This window comes from Anas acuta, chromosome 3 (genome assembly GCF_963932015.1).
Source record: "Anas acuta chromosome 3, bAnaAcu1.1, whole genome shotgun sequence".
Classification (NCBI taxonomy): Eukaryota; Metazoa; Chordata; class Aves; order Anseriformes; family Anatidae; genus Anas; species Anas acuta.
Window position 1 is genome coordinate 11,606,159 of NC_088981.1, and position 21,051 is coordinate 11,627,209.

The following is a 21,051-nucleotide window of genomic DNA, read 5'->3' on the forward strand; positions in this document are numbered from 1 at the left end:
TGCAACTTGGGAGTACTTGGGTCATCAGAGTGACGGTCTGGCAATCCATGAGGTAATGTTTGCTTTAAATTAACTTAATTAGTACATACAGCTAGCATAATTCTGGTTGCACTGATATCAACAGTAAAAATCCCTGCTGCAGTCTATTCTGTTTTTCAATTAAAGGTAATTTTTAGCGTTACATAAGCACCTGGAGGTGTGATTGGATCTCCACTATGTTCCATATGTAAAATGGTCTGGAGAGCCTATGACAAATTTGAAACATAAGACATAGAGCTGGTGGGAATCCAAATTCAGAATATGTTCTGCGCCAGGGGTGTGCAAAGAGCATAAACAGAGCATCTGCTCTAGTCAGCAATGTTTGAGCTTCCCTTTGAAAACAAGCGCTTTCGTGTAGGTGTGAAAAACTTTTCCTCCTTTCTCCTCAAAGTGCGCAGTTGCTAGAAATGTATCTTCATTTATTAGCAATTCATCGCTTTCAAAAGCAGCTTTTGAAAAATTCTTCAGTTTCATTGCCCCTTCAGTTTCTGAGATAAGAAGGGTCATTTGGTTTTAAAATGTTTTCTGATCCCTTCATGAACCTGGTTAGTGTAATCAAGCTGTTAAACTGAATTCATCCTTGTCTTCATAGGAGTTATAGTCTTAAAGAAAAGTTTTTGAAAGCTTATGAAACTGCCGGTTTGTGTGGTCTTACAAGTGTTCACACAGGGTGCCTAGTTCTCCACATTGTTTCAATGGGTGTATTGGTTTATAACTGTGTACTGTAGATTTCCAGCTCGGATCAGTTCAGTAACTTTATTCACATCAAAGGAAACCCTTGATTCCCAATAAATACTTGTATGTATCATTGCTTTACTGCCAGTCTGCGATCATAACTGGAACTCTCTTCCCTTACTTATTCTCATGCAAACATTTTTTATTATCAACATCTAGTAAGAATTCTCAGAATTTTCTGTGGTTACTCTGCCGTGGGTTTTTGTTGTTTGTTTTTTTTTTGTGGTTGTTGTGTTTTTTCTGAAGATTTTGCAGGCAAGCAGGGTGGATGAAGGCCAAAAGCTCTTTGTGCTTTACTGAGAGCTTATCCACAAAAATCTGTTGAAAGGAAGAGAAGATAGAAATAATAGATTGTGATAATAAAACAGTACAGATGAAATTCAGATAGTGTAAAAGATCAAGTCCCTGCCTGCTCCATGCTGTTTCCCAAGAGCTTCCCTTGAGCCATCCAGCAAAGAATTGGAGAGGATTAATGAGGTGTGTCTAATTATAAAGGTGATATCTGTTCTGGACTGCCCAGAGCTGTTTTGGGGGTTTAAAGATATTATTTTTTAAATTTTCCTTTTAGAGACAGGGAATCAGATGGGAGGGAAAGAATATAAAAGAGTAGTTCAGTTGGAAGAGGCCCTTGAAGATCCTCTAGTCCAGATAAAGAGGAGGAAGAAAATGCTGGCTGCTTGGAGAAAAAAAAAAAAAAAAAAAAAAAAAAGAATCTCCTATTTGCTTTGTGGAAGTCCTTTCTACATGCACTTCTGTGCATGTGACTTCCCACAGAACTATGTTATTGTGCCACTTCTCAATCTCTGAGCCTGAAAGCAGGTTAGTAACGGTCCACCTCTGCAATAAAAATCAACATATCTTTCTGGGCTGTCACTGTACTAAAAATTTGCAAGGGCCCATTTGGGAAAAAAGAAAAGAAAGTCAATTAAAACCTTTTCCTTCCCAGCCTCCTTTGCCAGAGTTGAAAAATGAAAGTTGCAGGGTTGTAGAAACCTCAAGAATGAAATTCACAGTTGCAGCATAAGGAATGAAATTAAATATTCAGTCTTTGGTACAGCCTTCAAGATTGTGGATCTCTGCATAAGGACTGTAAGTTTTCACAATACACTTTCTTTCTTTAGGTACATATAGCCATGATCCCTAAGAAGTTCTTGTACCCTAGTAGCCCACAGGTGAGAGTGAAATTGCTAAAAATGTCTCTTAGGGAAAACCAATGCTGCTCAGAAGCCTGGAGTCATGTTTCCAGCTATGAAGTAACATTTCTCTATGCATTAACCCTTAGAGAGGATTGAGCTGCAGTCTGAGGTGAGAAGGACAAACCTCTGCCCCCAGAATGGCAACCTCCACGTCCCTTAGAACAGGAGCAATGTTGAGGAACCTGTCAAGACTTGGTATGCACATGGAGGGCAAAAGTTAAATAAAGATGTTTACATAAACAGGAAAAAAGGTTCTTCTATCCACACAATAGTCATTTATTTGTATATGCTGACAGGATAAAGCTGCTAAACCACTGTTCTTGCTTCACCCAGGGAAGTTTTTATAACATACCTTTGGTTTTTTGGCTTCCCAGCCCTTAGTCATGCTTCCACTGGCCTTTTGGACAGGCCTGGAACAGCCTCATCTCCTCTCAGTCTTGAGCTTGGCTCAGCCTGACTTCAGATCCTGACTCCCAGCCAGGGATAGCTCAGCTTTCACAGCTGGACATGGCTTTGTGCTCCAGTGCCCACAGTGCTGGCTGTGCTTTTCCAGTCAGAGCACAAGCATTTTGTGGTGAATTCAGGGAGTTTTATTTTTTAAGTGATGCAGGATTACCTTGTTTGTAGGAGCTTCCTGCTCTGGAGATCTCACAGCCTGTCTTCTGGAATTTCATATAAACCAGCTAAGCTGTAAAACATGCAATTTTTTCCCTGTAGTTGATCTTCCCAAGCAGCCTCCCACTTAGGTAGTCTATGCTACTCCAACCCACCCTTGCCTTTTGCCCCTGCCTGATATTTCAAGCTGCCAGTAACAATTCCGTCTGAATTGCATGCAGAGAGCATGTCCCAGCCCTCTCACATGCTTTGGGAGAGGATCTCTTAAAGCTGGTGGAGCTGCATCATCTCTGCAGGACTCTGGAAGACGGCAGTCCTGCAGCTGATCCAGCCCAGCCTGCATACAGCTGGCCTCCAGGTTGAGCAAGGCTGGGTGGGAGTGTTGCCATAGCAGAGTCCTGCCTGTTGTACCACGTCCTCTCTGTTGCACTGCTGCTTGGGTGCATCTGCCTATGCCATGGGTCTTTGTTCTAAAATGCTTTGGGATTATTTCCTGACCAAATTTTGTATATCCTTCAGGGGGCAGTTGTGCAAGGGCACTTGAGCAGATCCATCAGCAGTTGTGTGCAGTTTTACACCCAGGTTTAGGGTAACATCTCTACCCTTTCCCACAGATGTGTTGGCTAGACAAGGTTTAAAGCAGCAAACATGGAGTAGGGGTTCTTCCATGTGAAAGTTCAGGAAGTTTAGCCTATACCCAGTGCTGGGGAAGTCTGGATGAATCTGGAAAGACACCCAAGAAGATGACTGACCAGCAGATAAATGATACTTGCTATTGCTTATTTTGCTTTGTTGCTATAATTCCCCTCTGTCCATTTATTTCAGCCTCACTGATGACAATATGATGACTTAATGATCATGTCTGAGGCAGGAAATGTCTCAGATATCCACATCTCCACAGGTACCAAACATACTGGGATCCTAATCAGAGAGTAAGTCTTCAGTGATGCTCAGAATTAATAATATGGACTTCTGTTGTAAGAGAAGTGATCAGGAGAGCAGTAGGACTTCTTATCTCTGTTCTCCACCACTGGGGCATGCTCTGCTGCCAATTTAATTATTACGAAAACTATGACATTTAACAAATTGAATTGGCTGTTCCAGTTTTTTCAGTCCCTGTTTGCCATTGGTATCTGCCTTGCACAAATGAGCATAAAGCTAGCAGGTGCCTCTGCATAGGTCCTTACTGCTGCTTGTGGCATGTAAATTTGCACCTGTCATGAACTGAAATGATGAGGATCTTGCAGATAGATTGCAAGACCATTTCACAACTATATCATAACTAACTGTTCTCTGGGATAAACAGGAATCCTGTGGAAATCATTCTGGATTACGACATTACAGTTTTCTGGGGATCAGCTCTCACACTTTCTTGCAACACTGCACTTTTGTAATGGTAGATAATCCAGTAGTGCTATTACAGCTGGGGACCCTGTGGCTGCTCTCACGACACCAAATGGTTGGTCTGAGCCAAAACCCTATTGGAAGGATGAATATTTGTGTCCCTATTTCTTAAATGTATCAGCAGAGGTCAACCATCTTACCCATCCTGTGTAACAATGGTAGTGCACGACAGAAACGTTTTTCTACAGAACTGAGAGACTGCTTAGACAGAGTCCTGCCCTGTCATTTCTCTCCTCTATGCTCTTAAACCTTGGCTAAATAACTGCGTCTATCTTATTTTTAGTACCATGCTCCTCTGCAATTCATCTCCAAGCATTTTGCAAAGGCTTTTTATCCTCATTTCAAGAAGTGAGTCAGCCAAAACCCAGTGGTGTACTATGATAACGACAAAGCAAGGAGTAATACCTAGACCCTGGGAAATGACTGGTGGCTTTCCTACAGATTTACTGTGATTGTAGCCACATCTTATAAACTTTACTAACATCTCTCTGGAACATGGTATGTGGTCTGCTAATAACCTTAGGAATTCTCCACCTTCTTACCAGTGTACAAAGATCAACTTTGTTCCTTCTGACTAGTGCCCAAACTACTGAAGTGAAGCACATGTATGATTTTAATAGGGTTGGGGTCCCCTGCTGTTAAAACACACACAGTTCTTTTACAGTCAGCATAATAAGTTTTTCCTCCCATTTTCCAGAATGGTAAAAAGAGAAAGTGTATTTCTGTTTGTGGTTTTGGTGTTGTACAGCCCACAATTATTGGGTCTCTCCTCCAGTGCCCATGCAGGGTAGACCCTCATGCATTTAAATAATTGATTTGTATGCAGCTAATAGGTAGCATGATAGATATGGATGTAAAAGGCTGAATAACAGATGGCTTTGAGTAAGATGGGGCTCTAAAGGGCACAATTCAACATTTTCTTCTCCAGGAGCAATACCACATCCTGTTTACAGATTATCTATGTTTATCTGGCCAGACACAGATGCTATAAATCATTTGCTCCAAATGGAGTCAGGGCAGGAATTTTACTCATCCCCTGGTGGTGCTTGTTTTGTGAGCTTTGGCTTTTAGGGTATGGTTAAAAGAAAACCAAAAGGACAGATGTTCTCTGGGGTTTTTAAAACTGCTTATTTAAATTTGAATTTAAATGTAATCCCCTCTTTTTAGTGCTGCTTGTTTGTGATCTTAAATGTGTTAGACATATTGAAAACTAAAGTTAATATAACATTTTATTCCTGTAAGGGCAGTGTGATTTCATGGGCCTCGAAGCAGATAACAAGTATAGACTGTGACAGTCTGGGACTAGAGAGAGAATTTGCATCATCTGAACTGTTATCTAATCAGAGATTCCCCTCACCCACAAACCTGAATGAAAAAAATGTAATGCATACATGAGATGTTAATTATATTCCTTTGTGCCCTGGAAGCTACTCAGTCTCCTGGGAAGTGTACCTGGCAGAGGTGTAGCTGAGTCACTGGAAGCTGCTGAGGGGAAGAACCACTACTGTAGTAAGTTTTCTTGTTTTACCTTTATCGCAGCGCAGTCAAGATGATCAGTAAGTGACTGAGCAAATGGAATGTTTTGCCGTGAAAGACAAAAAAAGAAATAATGATTTCCAGAAGAATGCTTCTTGGTGGGCATGGGTTGCCAGGTGCAGAGAGCATTCCCCTACATCACCTTGTTTGATTTATTAGGGTCTCATACGTGATAGATATGCAGAAAAGTGTTACTTTGACTGTTCATTCCACCTACTTCTGCATTGTCCTCATCTCAGTCTTTTCCTTGCAAACTCCTGGACAATAATTATGACTAGCAATTGATCTTCTCACTACGTATTCACAATTTATTTATGACTGAGTTATACTCACCAATACCTTACTGAAGCCTACAAAAGATTGATTCATACGGAAATGAGGCATTCTTCCCTAGGAAAAACACCAAAAAGAACAAAAACTAGGAAATCCGAGTTCTGGTGCTGAATCTGGTGTAACTGTGAAGTTACATAACTATGAAAACATGTCGGTGTTTTACTCTTGCTGTGTCAGTTTTAGTCAGATAGGGAGATGTTGCTTTGGGGTTGTTGGTTGGTTTTTGTGTTGTTGTTTTTTTGTTGTTTTTGTTTTGTTTTTATTTTTTTGACCAAAACTGTTACTGTCTTATTAATTTGAATATGTAGGTAAAAGGTTTCTTTCCAAGGATATCAAAATCAAACCTTATTAAGGATAGATTTCTTCTTTGGTGGTTCTACACTCTGTAGTGTAGATCTACAGATCTTAATGGAAGTCTCTGCAAACAACCAAGTGGTATGAAATGAATCGAAATGCAGAAGGAAAAACACACATATGTTTCTTTTAAATACAGTTCATTTCAGGTCTCCCTTGTGTTTGTAAACTTTTGGTCCCTACCTGTTGAAGGCATCCCACTTTGCAAATCACTTTAAAAGAGAAAATACATTTTAGCAATTCAGTAGGTGGCTAAGAAGTTTTCAAAATCAATGTAATGTGTTTTTCTTATGTATTTTCACAGTAGCTCATTTAACATTTAATCTCCTCCATTCCATATATTCCAGTTGTAGGCTGCATTTTCTGTATATTACTACTTTTCATTGGCAAGATGAAATCATTATTTTTTCTAATTAAAATACTCAAAGACTTTTACTTTCCCAGCCTTTCATCCTTACTGCTTTCCAAAATGGATAGTATAATACAGCTTTCCTTTAATCTGTCTCTACACTAATTTTAATCGTTTTGGGAAGAAGAAATTCCATCACGTGTGGCCAAGAACGTATACGCTATTATGTTTTTCAACTAAAATCTAAAACACAAGTGTTCTGTCCAGCAAAGAAGGTATATGTGCAAGTATTTCCATAAATTAACTCTTCTAAGCAGAATATGTTTGCTTTTTAGTTTCACATTTGATCAAAGTCTAGCTGGTTAATACCCCATTTAATCAACTTTATAAAAGCCCGTTTCTCGTTGATGAAAATATCGTGCAATTTAAACCATTATTAGCCAAGGTGAGTTTTAAAGGGACAGTTCACTCTGGTAAGCACCCACGTGCATGTGTCAGTAGGATGGGGCCAAATATATACTTTCTGGTTATAGGTAAATATTTCATTTTAATACTAGAATGCTTTCCATTTCTTTAAGGGGAGGGGAGGGGAGTTAATGTTGCATCTACCACTGCCTGTATAAAAAGAGATTTAAAAAAATGAAAATGTTCTGTTTTACTCAGCAAAATCCTTTCTTCAGCCAGTATACTCTTCATAAAATGGAGCGTGTAATTTTAAAGATTACTTTATTTAAGTTTTCAAAACATTTTATTACTCTCCTCTAAATGGAGTAATATAGCTCCACATGGAATGTAATTGAGAGAAAAAAAATGTAATGCTCCTCCCTGGGAGGTATTTAAGAGGTAATGTATCTTTAAGTGTCTCCGCCTCTGAATCCACCCACTTCTTGATAGCTGCAGCAGTCTTGTTGACTCATAAAAGCTGTGTTCATACAATAGCCAGCAATGAGCAGTATTTTTCAGAGATTTTAAGAGCACACCTCCTGCTATGTATTTCGCATTCTAGTTTGCTGGGGCTGAAGGTGTATGAAAGAAACAGTTTTAAGTTTCTTAGATATTGCAAAAGATAGTTCCTCCTCTCATCCTGGAAAATCCTGACAGACCAGTTGGATACCTTTCAGGCCTTAACTAAGAAGTTTATCTGCTCATCCCACTGTCTTTTTTACTGTAGAAAGACCTGAGACACCCTTACGAACTGAGAATCTTACTAATTTAAACAGATGGCTAATCCCAGTGCTGTCTGCAATGGACATCTACATCATCATCATCATCAGAAACAGAATAACCTCTTAAAAAGTGGAGTCTGTAAGAAAAATGGAATTACCAAAGGAATGAAGGTAAGGCTTAATTGTTTACCACAATTGTCTCAATAGTGAAAACAAATAGTTGCAACATTGCTTATTAAGCTAGTTTTACGAAGGTCTCAGTCTTCATTGAACAGGTGGTATGGCACTGGCTTGTGTTAAGTTTTATAATCTCATAATGTGCTGCTGCATTGTTTTCTGTCATCCTAAACTGCAGTAAGAGTTGTGGATGCTCGCGAACATACTGTTTCTGTACTAACGAGGCTCTAGTTCATATCAAGCTCAGCAAACGCATGCACCTTGAAGGACAGTAGTTTCCTTTTAAAGCTTAACCAACTGTGGAGTTGACTCTGTGTTGTATGAATCACTGGTGGAAAGCAGTTTTATCAACCTGAAGTGTGTGTGGAGTTTCAATGTATGATTTATTGCTGTACAAACATAACAACAACAACAAAATGTAGGCAGGAGAAGCTGTCTTTTCCTGATGCTTACATTAGTGCAAGGTTGGCTTGATACCTACTTCACTGATGCCTGCTTTCCAGCCTTGAACAGCTTAAAATCCACGTCAGTTTACTTACCATTTTCTCGAGCTGTTCTCTGTCAAACCAACACTTCTCATTTATGTGAACATTTTGTAAAGTAGTTGAAGTGCAGCATGCCAAAGAACAAACCACAAAACCAAAGGTGTTCTTTTGCCAGAAGAGACGAAGTCTTAAATGTTGTCTGTCTGCAATACCTGTTCTGCTTGGGAACGTACTGTCTGTCTTAAAGTATCCTAATTCTGGATCTTAGTGTGGTCATTAGTAGAACCTCTTGTAGTGACTAGGAGAAGGCTGGCTTTACAGCATGGTGCCATGGTGAGAGGGGGATGGAGAAGTTGCTTCAGGAGCCTGAGCTCTCACCTGACTGTGTCTCTTTGGAGCCTGTTGAAAGCTTTAGACAAGCGTGGCAAGGGCTCCACTGCTTTACAAGTAAACTGCTATCTTAAATCTTTTTTAAATGGAGCTGTCATGCACCTAGCACTCTAATGAAGGCACGCCCAGTGTCAAGCTTAATGATTGTCTGGCTTTAGGTGTCTCCCTTGGTATGGGTGTTTCCTGATCGCTGGCTTGCGTAGGATGAGGAGAGCACAAAAGCTTGTGCAATGACTGAAAAGGCCTTTCCTGAGATTTGCTTCCAGAAACCTAATTTAGCATCCTTTAATATATTACATATATTTCCTCATCATTTTATATATAAACTATTTGCCACTATGGTATCTGAAATCTTTTCTTTTGGATTGAATAGCAAATTTCAAGGACTAAACCTTGCCACTTGTTCGTTGCTAACTTGCTACAAATGAGCAGTTTTCAAGCAGTAAGCTCCCAGGAGAGTATTAATTAGAATTTCCTTTCTAAATCAGAAAGATATGGCCAGAGAAGTGAAGTAGAATATTACTAAAGGTAAGCAAAAGGGTAGCAAAGGCTGGGCTGAAAGGGATGGTAAAGAAATGAAGTGTTAGTAGAGATAGTGCCCATAGCACTTCACTAATCCAGCAGCTATGCAGTTGGAGGAGAAAGGGAGAGAAGTACTGAACCATTGGTAAATGCTTTTTGTGGCTGAGGAAGAGTTGAGGATGTAAAGCCTTAGAAAGTTCAGGAGGGTTATCAAAGGCAGATTTGGGAAATCCGGGTCTGGCACTGTGTTATGAATTACATGCCATTTCCCCTGTCTTCCTGCTTCAAATGCAGGTTGAGAAAGAAGGAAACAATAACAGACAAGAGCTCTGTACGAAACAGGAATCTCATTCCCGGTCGGAATCTCCCCATTCCTGTCTGGTCTGTTTCCCCACCCCAGCTGCCTCACCCTGTACAGTACTTAATGCTTTATCCTATTTTGCAGGAATAGATATTGTTCCTTTCTACCTGGTCTGTTTACATGGCTTACTGCTGTAGGTGTGCAACATCACCCAGTCTTATACTCACAACACCTTACTGAGGTGTGCTCCCACCTTTTACAGCTGGGATCTGAAGAGCAAGGAAAATGGCAGCTGGGTGCACAAGGAAGCCTGTGCAGGAACCAGACACAAGTTCAGCATGATTCCAGTCGTCATCCTTTTCTCCTCTTTTGTCCTTTCTCCATATTGCCCTGATGTCCCTAATATTGTGTCATGTGCTCACATGCATGTATGTATCAGTGGTCTCTTCAGCAGATTGATTCATAATTAAGCACCTTACATAGGAGAGGAAATAGTGCTAGAATGTTCAGGATGTGGCTGATGATACTGCTTCTAGCACCTGAGACTCGTGGCAGTTCTGAGGTCTTGAGCTTTATAACAGCTGTGTTACTTGCAAGGACAGAGCGATGCTCTGGTTTGAGAGAGAGAGCTGATGTTGCTGAGGCTGCAATAAGGGCACAGCACGGTGAAGGTTTCTAAGCCAGGAATATGTAGCAATATCTGCACACAATTGGCTGACTGGAACATCAGGCTTTGCAAAACTCAGCTCCGTAAACCTCTTTTCTAAGGAGCCCACAGGAAGCACTGCCTTTGAAAACACTGGTTCAGGAACAACGTATTTTGCATCTTTGTGATGTAAGAACGTTTGTGTGTGTGTGTGCGTGACAAGAGAGAGAGAAACAGTTCTAATAAAGCAAAGCCTCCTGTTTTCTGAACTAAAGATTTTGTTTAACGGGTTGGGGAGGGTAATTAGGGATGATCAAATGCAGGGGAGCAGGAAGGGAGGCTCTCTTCACTTCTAGCAGTCTGTGGCACACCAAGGGCAGGAAAGGAGGTAGCTAAGCAATAAAGAAGCAGTGAAGCATCCTGCCAGAAGAGCTGCTGTTGCTTCTGGCAAAGAGATATGCTTTGCCATGGTGGAGAGGGGACTGTTCATTTGAATAGCTTCTGTGATTATTTGAAGTCGAACTCTCTTGGAAGCGGGGCCACAGTTAGACCTTAGATTTGGGAGGTGGGTCATGGGCCATCTCTTCCATTTAATTACTGCTTGTAACATAGGCATATGCTTCATATTCTTCCAGAACTTAAAACCTGGACTGATCTTCATGTAAGGCACATTTCAATAGTTAACCTATTTTGTTATCTAACTGCAGTAGACAGGAGAAGGTATTTTCCTAGCTGTGGTTTCTTTTGCTATGTACTGCCGCTGATTGGGTGTCAGCTGTAGGGGACATTGTATTTTAAAACAATAGGTGTTTTTCTGATGGGAACAGTATTTTTCCTATGGTAAACATTCAACAATTTTATTTCTTTGATGGATCACTTCATTGGATGCCTTAGAAAGCCTCCAAGACAATATCAATTTATTCATGAATTCATTTTTTCTTGCCTACACTATAATGGCAGTAGCTTGGAAGATACTTGCAGTGAACAGACTACAGCCTTTTCCAGGAGTTCCAAACTCTTTTCTGAAAAAGAAAAGAACATGGAAGGATACCAGACCCAGTAACCTCTGTCTTGCTTTTTTGATGGTCAGAAGACATGACGACCTCTGGCATTGGGGGCCCTAAAATTCAGAAGCTGATTGTATTTGCCTTCTGTCCTCCAACATCTGGTCCTCCTCCTAACCTTTCTACTCTGCTATTGATTCAATACTCCAGCAGCCATCTTCCGTCCCTTCCATGCTTTTTCTTCCCCTGCTTTTCTTCCTCTCTTTTCTGCACTACAGCATCACTGCCAAATGAAGATTTTAAAGAAAACATTTAAAAAAAAAAAAAAAGTTATGAAAAGAATATGCCATGCAGCTGTTCTCACTGGGTTCATTTTCTTGTATGTTGTAAATGCCTTCTCGAATTGCTTTGTGCTGTGTTTTCTCACACATTTACTTCATGTGCTTTTGTAGTAATTAGTGTAACTGGGGCATTCTGGATGCAAGCTCAATATAAATGTTAATGAGTCCTGTGGGGAAAAAAATAAGCTAATTCCTGCAATTAGGGTGATGTGATAAGGCTATTAATAAGAGAAGAGAACGGAGGGAGGGCTTAAGGCTGATCAGCCTACAGTTTTTCCAAGTTTGTAACCTCATCTGTGCAACAGTAATGATCATAATAACATTTTTTTTCCTCCAAAATATCTTTTGTTGTTGTTGCTTTGTATAAAAAAAAAGTGAAAACTGACATTGTTGGCCCCAGCATGGTTCATTTCCAACACCTAAGCCTTTTGGACCTGTTCAATTATGCGTGTTTTAGTGGAAAGTGGAATACCCATATGAGTTTTATAGCTGTAGTGACAGCAGGAAAGTATTAAGAGTTGGTTTCCAGTCTGCATTCCCTACCAATTACTTTACCTGTTGCTTCAGCTGCAGCATAGACATGATCTCCTCATCCTCAGTTCCTGCCTTCTTCTCTCCTCAGTTTCGGGCCCCGGAAATTTGTTGCTTTGTACCAGCACTCTCAACTATTAATCACAGGTCTCAGATCCACACCCTTGTTTCTGTCATTTGCCCTGCTATGTGATGAGCTCAATGCATTGGAAGCAGGAAATGTCGAAGGCTACCTTCAGCAAACTGAGATGTGACTAGAGTGTGGGCACATATAACAGTCAAGGACTCATGTAGCAATGCTTAAAGTATGTTGTATGAGATTTTACATACAAGACTGGAGATTGTTTGCATAGTACACTAAGTTTACAGTAACGCTGTAGTCCCACTCCTGGGACTACAATGGCTGGAAATCTCTAAATTCAAGTAATTAATTTTTGGTGGTGATTGGGAATAGCAAGCATGGATTTACCAAAGGTAAATGATGTTTCACTGACTGTCTTCTATGATGAAGTGACTAGCCAAAACACCATGTAAATATTTGCTTTGGATTGACAGGCCTAGCAAACAGAAAAGCAGATGATAATTGGGTGGGACAAAGGAACTCAAGAAAGATGTCGGGTGTTTCAGTACAACCTCCTCCTAGCACAAAAACAGTTCATCGCTGTATTCGTGAAAACAAGTAAAACATTAGGAGGCTGGCTTAGTTAACCAGGTAACCCATGATTGACCTCCAGTGCAGGCAGGCAGTATAATAAGAGGTGGAAACAGGAATGGGCTACAAAAAAGTATGTAGGAGTGGCGTTAGGAAAGCCAAAGCCTACCTAGAGTTGACATTTACAAAGGATATCAAGGGGAGCAAGAAGAGCTCTTACTGCTATATTACTAGTAAATGAATTAACACAGAAAATAAGGCTAGTTTCTGAATGGGGTGGGTGACTTAGTGATGGCAGACACAGGTAAAGCTGAGGTACTTCATGCTGGTTTTGCCTCAGTTTTCACTAATAAATTCTCCTCTGTTGCCTCAAACCACCAGATTTGAGGAGGAGAGGAACTACCAGTAGTGGAAGAAGTTTTAGTCATGGATCTCTTGAGAAATTTCAAACCATATAAGTGCATGGGACCAGAAGGGGTGCATCCAAGTATGCTGGCTGATGTCATAGCGAGATCTCACTCTATCCATGACCTTCCAAAGATGGTATCAAAGAAGATCCCTTATAACTTTAGACAGGCAAATGTTCCACCTGTCTTCAAGATGTATATAACTTCTAGAAAAGATCATTACTGAAAGCATAATAGTGGTGGTTATTGGGAATAGGAAGCATGGATTTGCCAGAGGTAAATGATGTTTGACTGATCGTCTTCTACGATGAAGTGAACACATCTGTGAATGAGAGCAGTGATGGGTGTCACCTACCTTGTCTTCATCAATGCAGTCCTTGTATGCTAGTTGGGACATTACGGTCTTGATGGGTAGAGTAGTGTATGGGTTAATAACTGACTGGATCATTGGGCTCCAAGGGTAGTGGTTAGTGGTGCATCATTTGCCTGGAGGCTGGTTACAAGCGGAGTTCTCAGGGGTCTGTCCTGGGATTTTTCCTGTTTAATGATTTTATCAACAAAATGGAGAAGAGACAGAACGCCTGCTCGCCAGCTTTTGCGACAACATCAGACAATATGCTCAAGAACAGGGCCATCATTTAGAGAGATCTAGACAGGCTGGAGGAATGTATCAGCAGAAGCATCATGTAAGTCAACAAGCACAAACGCAAAGCTGCAATACATTGGTACAGGCTGGGGACTGACCGACTTGGGAGCAGTTTTGCCAAGAAAGTCTGTGAGTCTTGGCAGACAGCCCACTACATATGAAACAGCAGTGCAGCCTGGCAGGGAGGAAGACTGTCAGTATCCTGGGCTATATTAAAAGGAGCGTAGCCAGTGTATTGATCCACTCTTACCTGGCACTTTTCACATGACAATCTAGGATGCTGCACTCAGCTTTGGGTCCACCAATACAAGAAGCTGGAGTGACTCCTGTAGTATAAGGAGGCAGCATTTCTCTGACACTATAGTGATGGACAGGATGATGATGATGATAAAAAAGCCCCGTGGGGCTCCTGCAGGTAATTAATTACCTGGTAAGGTAGTTATATATATTAGTTGTATGTGCCATTCACGCTTCCACATTCTGGAAAATCACTCTTCAGTGTCAAATGTCAGAGGGGCTACCAGCATTAAAAAACAACAAGGAAATCTCATTTAGTTTCACTAGTCCTATGAACAAAGCTAGTGGAATTTGTCTCCATCTTTTAGCAATTTTTGATCAAATGGAGGTTTTTCAGAGGGTGAAGATTCAGCCAGCTTTGGTAATGATTTCAAAAGAACAGCCAAAGGATTAACCCTCCTGCAGAATTTCAAGTCCTTCCTTCAAAGAATGAATACATTGAACTTGCTCAGTAAAAATATAGTGTGCAATTTTTAGTTGAACCGAAACAAAATGTGGGTGTGTTTTGTTTGTTTGCTGGGCTTCCCCAATCTTTATTGTTTTAACCAAGCTTTAAAAAATAAATCTGAGGCAGACACTTGGTCTGCAACATGTCATCCAGAAGGGCTAAAATCTGGGAAATCACTTGCAACCATTGCTGTGTATGTACCTGAACTGCACGGCCTGTGAGTGCTTCCAAGCTCCTGAGTTTTGCTTTGACACTGGTGTGAACAGGAGACCAGAACTCCAGAAGGTGCCACAGCACATGCTGGTGCTTCTCTGGACAGTGACTATGTGCCCCGTTACTTTCATATTGCACAAAAACTGTATTATCCCTATCTCCTAGATGGCTGTGGTACACTCATTACAAAAAGCAATGCTGTGCATTCTGTGCTTTTTTGCTGTATTCTCCTGGAGCTCCTTTCTCACTAACTATGTATTAAACTCCCAGATCAGGATTATATTTTCTCCTTGGGTAAAAGACCGCTTTTTTCACAGCAGCTTGTTATTGCTCAGTAGAGGTAACGAGTAAAAAGAAGGCCGTGAAGTGGCTAGTCCCATTGCCTGCATACTAATGCCCCTCCAGCGTGAGAATTAATTACCTTTGCAAGTTGTAAGTAGCAGTCTGGCTTTCAGAAACAAGCAAGGTAATACACGTTTTCTACCCGCTGTGTCGGCAAGGGATGTAGCTGGCTGCCTTCCACTGCAGGAGCAAGTTCATGAATATAATGGGCACAATGATAAGGTAATGGTTGCTTAGGGACTGTTCTAGGTGTCTGTAAAACCTGACTTTAGCCAGAATAATGGTTAACATCATGTTGTTTCTCACAGCTTGCTGCTTGCAAGTGTGCAGTGGTGATTCAAATCCTGTTTTATGGTGTACTGGACACTATAAAGAGCCCTTAATTTATCACTGTACACGGGTCTGTTTCTGCTGCCAACAGAATTATGAACTCTCTCAAGGATTATTATTTTTTAATTTCTTTTTGAAGAAAATTAACATTTGTTGTGGCTAAGACTGTGGCACCGAGCAGCAAAACAGGAAATTAAATTTCCTTACAATGACCATTGGCTCAGCCAGAGAATTCCTGCCATTCCTGGCAGCTAACTTTTCCACAGAAAACACTTTCTGAAAGCAACCAAGCCAGAAGTTTTGTGAGGCCATTGTCTGAGAGAGCTGTCATTGTGGGATGGATGTTGACTTGGGAAGAAAAACAGAGCGTAAGGAGCAGAGCAGGCAGGAATAAACAGTTTTCTGGGCCAGACCAGAGTACCAAGGGGGTTTCACACTTTGGGATGCATTAATTCAGCCAGATAGCTAGAGCAGCAAGATGCCTTCAGTATGAAACTGAGGTGAGCAGCTGAATTCCCAGGGCAGCAACCATCTATGTACACCCATGTTTTCAGCACCAAGGTAATGCTTAACCTGTTCGGGCCAGGTGACTTTCTCCCTTCCCTGTTTCTAGAAAGGGGTCCAACACCAGTTTGAGAGTGACCCATGTCTGCCTTCAGTCTGAGGCAGAAGATGCTCCTGCTGCAATTGATCTGAGACTGAAAGCTTTTTGAATTCCTGGGGGATCATCTGGTGTAGATGTAATGCAGCAAAGATTTGTCTGTTCTGATCATCTCAGTCTTTTTGGAAATCATTCAGCTGTATCCTTTTTTTTCGCTCCTTCAGCCAAGGCATGCACAGCCAAGGCACAGCCTTTGGCATCTGCTATGTTATTTCCCCCTCTTCCATAAAAATCTATTTCCACCCCACTCAGCCTACCAAGAATCAGGGATTTATCGACTGAGCAACAGGAATATGGAAAGGGATATCTGTGGTGGGAAGCTGAGACCTGCAGTCACATCACACTGCGCTCTGCTTCCTCCAGGAACTTCCATTTGAGTTGTTGCTTTCTTGTCGCTGCTGCTGATTCATGTGGGTTGAAGGGCTGCCATCCAGCCCTCTCCATGACTCATATGTAGCTATCTGAGACTTCATCCTGGCCGATCTTCATGGCCTGCGCTTGGAGTCACAGCGGCCATTTGTACGCTCCTGAGCTTCTTGGGGTGTTCTGTGAGAGTGACTCAGCCTGTCTCCATCTTCAAGCTTGTGTCTCTTCCTTGTGCCTCCACAAAACTTTCCATATTTCTTTTGAAGGGAGTGTTCTTCCCTTAGTTTGGCCCCTTTAGGTTACCTGCAAGAAGTGCAAAAGCAGCTAGGATCAGGATGTTGTACATGCTGCTGTGGGGCAGATTCATGAAGATCACCCAAACCACTGCCTAGAGAGGGCAGAACACAGGTGTTTCCACCCAGTCCTCAGCAGCCGTGAGTCAGTGACTGTAGTGATTTGATACAGGAACCACGGAGGCTGGGGAATATAACTTGAGAAATAAATTAAAGACTGTCAGTGATTGTCAGCTCTTACCTCATTGTCAGCTGCTCCCAGAAAGAATCCCAGCCCCATGATCTGATCAGACGTATCTCCTGCTCAGGCCACATGCTGAGCAGCCTCACTGCTAGCGCTTCAGGTGATGCACAGAAACCAACACCAAGCAAGGAAACAATTCACAGGCACAATTCAACATTAATGAGATTTTGTTGAAGACATTTCATGGTCCAAGAGAATGTTTGAAAAATAAGCATGTTTTGTCAGTTCTTTAAGATCATATTCACATAAATTCAACTGTTTGAGCTTTTGAACTTCTGGCAATCTCTTTACACCAGGTATGCTCAGAAGGATCATTTTATTTATTTTATTTATTTTATTTATTTTATTTATTTTTGACTGCATGTCTGTTGATGTCGTCTCTTCTTTATATAAGGCATTACTCTCCTGTGTTGTCAGTGTACAATTTTTCCTTGCATCATTGTTTTATATAAACAGCTTTTTGGTTTGCATATGTGGGTGGTGAAATTGTATGGGAGGTTCTAGCAGGTACCAGGGAGTGTTAATACCCAAGGGGGAAGTTTTGTTGCTTTTTGTTGTTTTGTTTTAATCACAAAGGAAACAAAACTGTGATTTGATGCAATCGTCACCCCTCTTCCTCTCTTCTAATCATAGTTGTCTCTCACCTATGAGCTATCATCCTCGGTTGCTTTTCACTTGCTTTAGGTTATGTCAGAACTGATAGTGAAGTTTTTATGAGCCTTTAAGTAGTGAATTGTTGCATCTGTAAGTGAATATATCAGGAGCATTACAAACTGGTTCTGGTTGGTGTGTGTGTGTGTGTTACAGCACAGTGTAATCCCAGGTTGAGAAATGCAAAATTACTTTATCAAATAATGTATGAAGAATGCCACATGGGTGGAATTGTTTATTAGTCATTTTTGGCTTTAGATACATTTCGTAATAGCATCTCTTTAAGTTGAACTCAGAACCTTTGAGTCTGGTATCTGATTCTTACTCATAAGCAAGCAGGAATAATTAAAGATTCCAAAACAAAGCACAAACATTTGCCACAATCTACAACTTTTAAAGGAAAAAGTTAATGTTTTGTTCATTTGTTTCATTCTGTGACAATTATACTGTTAATACATGCTAAGCCTAATTGTTCTTAAAATCTGCATTTGTTTTCAAGAGATAGAAAGCCTATTAATTCTGTCATCCAACTTAATTTTGAGATGTATACAAATTGAACTGGTATGTTGATATGCATAGTGTGAAACATTGGATATTTTGTGTGTGTTTATAAGATTTGGCAAAATAACTATGGGCTGGTTTTCTGTCTTGAGACAGAATACATGGACTTCGGGAACTGAGCATCTTTAACCCAAGATGAAACTGAATTTTAGTAAACCTTTTGTACTAGGAGAAGTATAAGTTGCTGCATTCCTTGAAAAGGAATTAATTGGCCTTCTCATGTGTCATATTCGCTAGCTAAAGAATGAAAATTCTGCAAAAAGATAAGTCTTTAACCTGAAATACACCAGACCAAGAAGGCCTGCAGTGAGGCTGCCATCTTTTTGTTTGTTTTGTGAGCATGGATGGGTGAGCTGGCAGGCCCCGAAGTCTTGGCTTCTGGGCAGTGGTGCTCAGTGTGCAAACCCAGCAGAGGACTTGTTTTTTCAGCAAAAACTGATGTCTAGAAGATCCTTCTGTTTTCCTTCATGACAAAGTATTCCCAAGCATGCAGGTTCACCTGTTTCCAGCAAGTTTTTCTCTGTACTTCATTCATGTCTTGGCTCTCCTAAATTTCTCTTCTGTTGAGAAATTTATTCTGTTTACTGACTTACTGGATAAGGGAAGTCCTGCCATCACTTTTTTGATTTCAGAAAGAAATTACCATGTTGTTGTTTGTTTTTTTTTCATTAGAGATACATCTTTAGAGGTTATGCAAGAGTGAAAGTCACCAGACTCTTTGCCAGTAATGAACAAGACCATATAACCAAGAATGACAGATCAAAAATGGAACTCTATCAACTTACGTTCCCACACACACAATTCCAACCCAAAGTATTGATTAACTGATATATTTGAAAATGTTGACACGGACTTCTCTGCTGTTAGGACAACACAAATTAAGCAAAGGAAGGTAAAAACCATCTTTACTTATCTATAGGTGGAAAACATTCTAATGCTGGCCTAGAAAAGGTACTATTAGTAGTTTTTATATCTGATGTTCAGTATAACTGGAGACCTGTTGAGAACTTGTCATGCACATGGTCTGAGAACTATGTTTTTATGAAACTGAGGGAAAGCATATATTTTTATTTAATTCTTTTATTATTATTAGCAGAAACTCTGGCTTTTTTGGCTGTTACAGTATGTACCTGATGAGAAACATAGTGCTGCAATCCTCTAATTATGTTGCAGAAATGTTAATGTTTACAGGAAACAATTTAATTCGACAAGTTGTTCAGATTCTTAAAGCATGTGTGTTTGGGGATATTGTATGAGGGGGGGGAAACTACATAGTTTCATAAATAGTATTATACAAACTGTGCCAAAAGTTAATAATCTTAGTTCATTTTGACCTAGTTTTCTATAGAAGCAGGGCATATGTAGCAGTAGTAGCTGTCTGTCAACTCCTTAATAACTTGTGAACCTGTTAGCCATTTTCAGCGGGATTTGACAAAGTCGTGTCATCCTTTCTTTCCTTAAAGCAGGCAGCTGGGCACAGGAGAAAAAGCTCTGCATATTCCTTGTTTAAAGAGGAGCTGCTGTGTGAACTCATTTCTCCTGTACCCTTTCTAGTAGAAAGGAGATTTGATCTATGTCCCAAGTAAGAAGGAAGTTTCCATTGGTGTGTTTCTTAATTTGATAGCAAAGTCAGTCTACGTGACGCATCTACAGAAACCCAGAATTTATTATTCCCCAGGTTTGCAGATCTCTGTTTACTTCTGTGTGGCATGTACTTTATTGCTTTTCTGTGGATTTTTTTTGGACTGTAAACTTTCTGACTCTGTTTTCTGTTCTAGTAAAATACTTGGTACACATAGGAGTGGTATCTATTAAGTGCCTTTTCAGAGGGCTGTTTCATCAGCCTTCCCATGTTTTGCAAATATCAGTAGCCTATCATCAATACTGTGTAATGTAGTTAGTTGAGCTATCTCCTTCTCTAGTTGCTGCAGTTAAGCCAGGATAGAAAAATGGACTTTGGTCTTATTTCTCACAGGACACTTCTCCTCTGCCAGTTTATCTACAGATGGAACTTGAGTTTAAATTAAATGTACTAAATCACAGTTACTGATTTGCAGTAATTCAATTCTCATTCAGTCATCCATTAGTTCTTCATCTTTAGAGACTGGGTCCAAAGGTAAGCATATTCAAAGTCATCATTGTCATCTAACTAGCGCTTCCCCAATTCACAAAGGCTGTATGATTTCAGTTCACCTCCTGCTGATCACTTATTGCACCTACTCAGCAATGGCATTCTAGTGAAGATGTATTTTGAGACATCAGCATAAAGACAAATGTAATGGAAACAAAACTCTCACCCTGTGACAGGTAGTTTTTGTAAGCCTGGGCAGAAGTTCGGTAGTTAGGCATTTTGAAGAGCTTTGACTACTTTCCTAAGATTTAGGGGATCATAATTAGAAGATTTTTCTGAGTTACTCACACAATAACTTGATAGTGTGGAAAGTCTGTCAGAGAGCTTTTAACCAGATGCAAGAAAGGCTTCTCCTTAGAAACAAAGTTTGGAAGACTGTCAGAATAGGTATTAAGTGTTCCTTAGTTTTCTTCTTGTTTTGGGTGATGATTTGTTGGAATGGCAATCAAAACATCTCAGCACTCTGACACTTCTCAGTAAATAACCAGTGGCTGACTGACAGTAATTTGTCTGCGGACTTTGCTGTTTGCCACTTACTCCTATTCCCCCTTCCTCCAGCTTTTGCATCATCCTGACTTATGGCTAACATTTCCAGACTGCATTTAGTCACTGTTGCATTTGTGGCTGTGCTACGTGTCCTTTTTTGCCATTTGAATGAAAAAAAAAATTATATTCATTTTCCTCA

The 21,051-nt window shown here is 40.5% G+C and overlaps 1 protein-coding gene across 8 annotated transcripts in view; it reads left to right on the forward strand.

Annotated features, from left to right (window-relative positions):
- Window positions 1–2,109: 2,109 nt before the first annotated feature.
- SPTLC3 (serine palmitoyltransferase long chain base subunit 3) overlaps window positions 2,110–21,051 on the forward strand; it is an 89,450-nt gene continuing 70,508 nt past the window's right edge. Inside the window, exons 1-4 of one of the 8 annotated variants that reach the window (XM_068675694.1) lie at window positions 2,118–3,517; window positions 4,273–4,337; window positions 5,417–5,498; window positions 7,733–7,898. In XM_068675694.1, the coding sequence (XP_068531795.1) occupies window positions 7,782–7,898 (117 nt within the window). In that variant the 5' untranslated portion in view covers window positions 2,118–3,517; window positions 4,273–4,337; window positions 5,417–5,498; window positions 7,733–7,781. Of the gene's footprint in view, window positions 5,499–5,522; window positions 6,294–7,732; window positions 7,899–15,814; window positions 16,021–16,968; window positions 17,320–18,907; window positions 19,128–21,051 lie in introns of those variants that run through there. The other 7 variants (XM_068675696.1, XM_068675700.1, XM_068675701.1 and 4 more) reach the window with 7 other exon arrangements.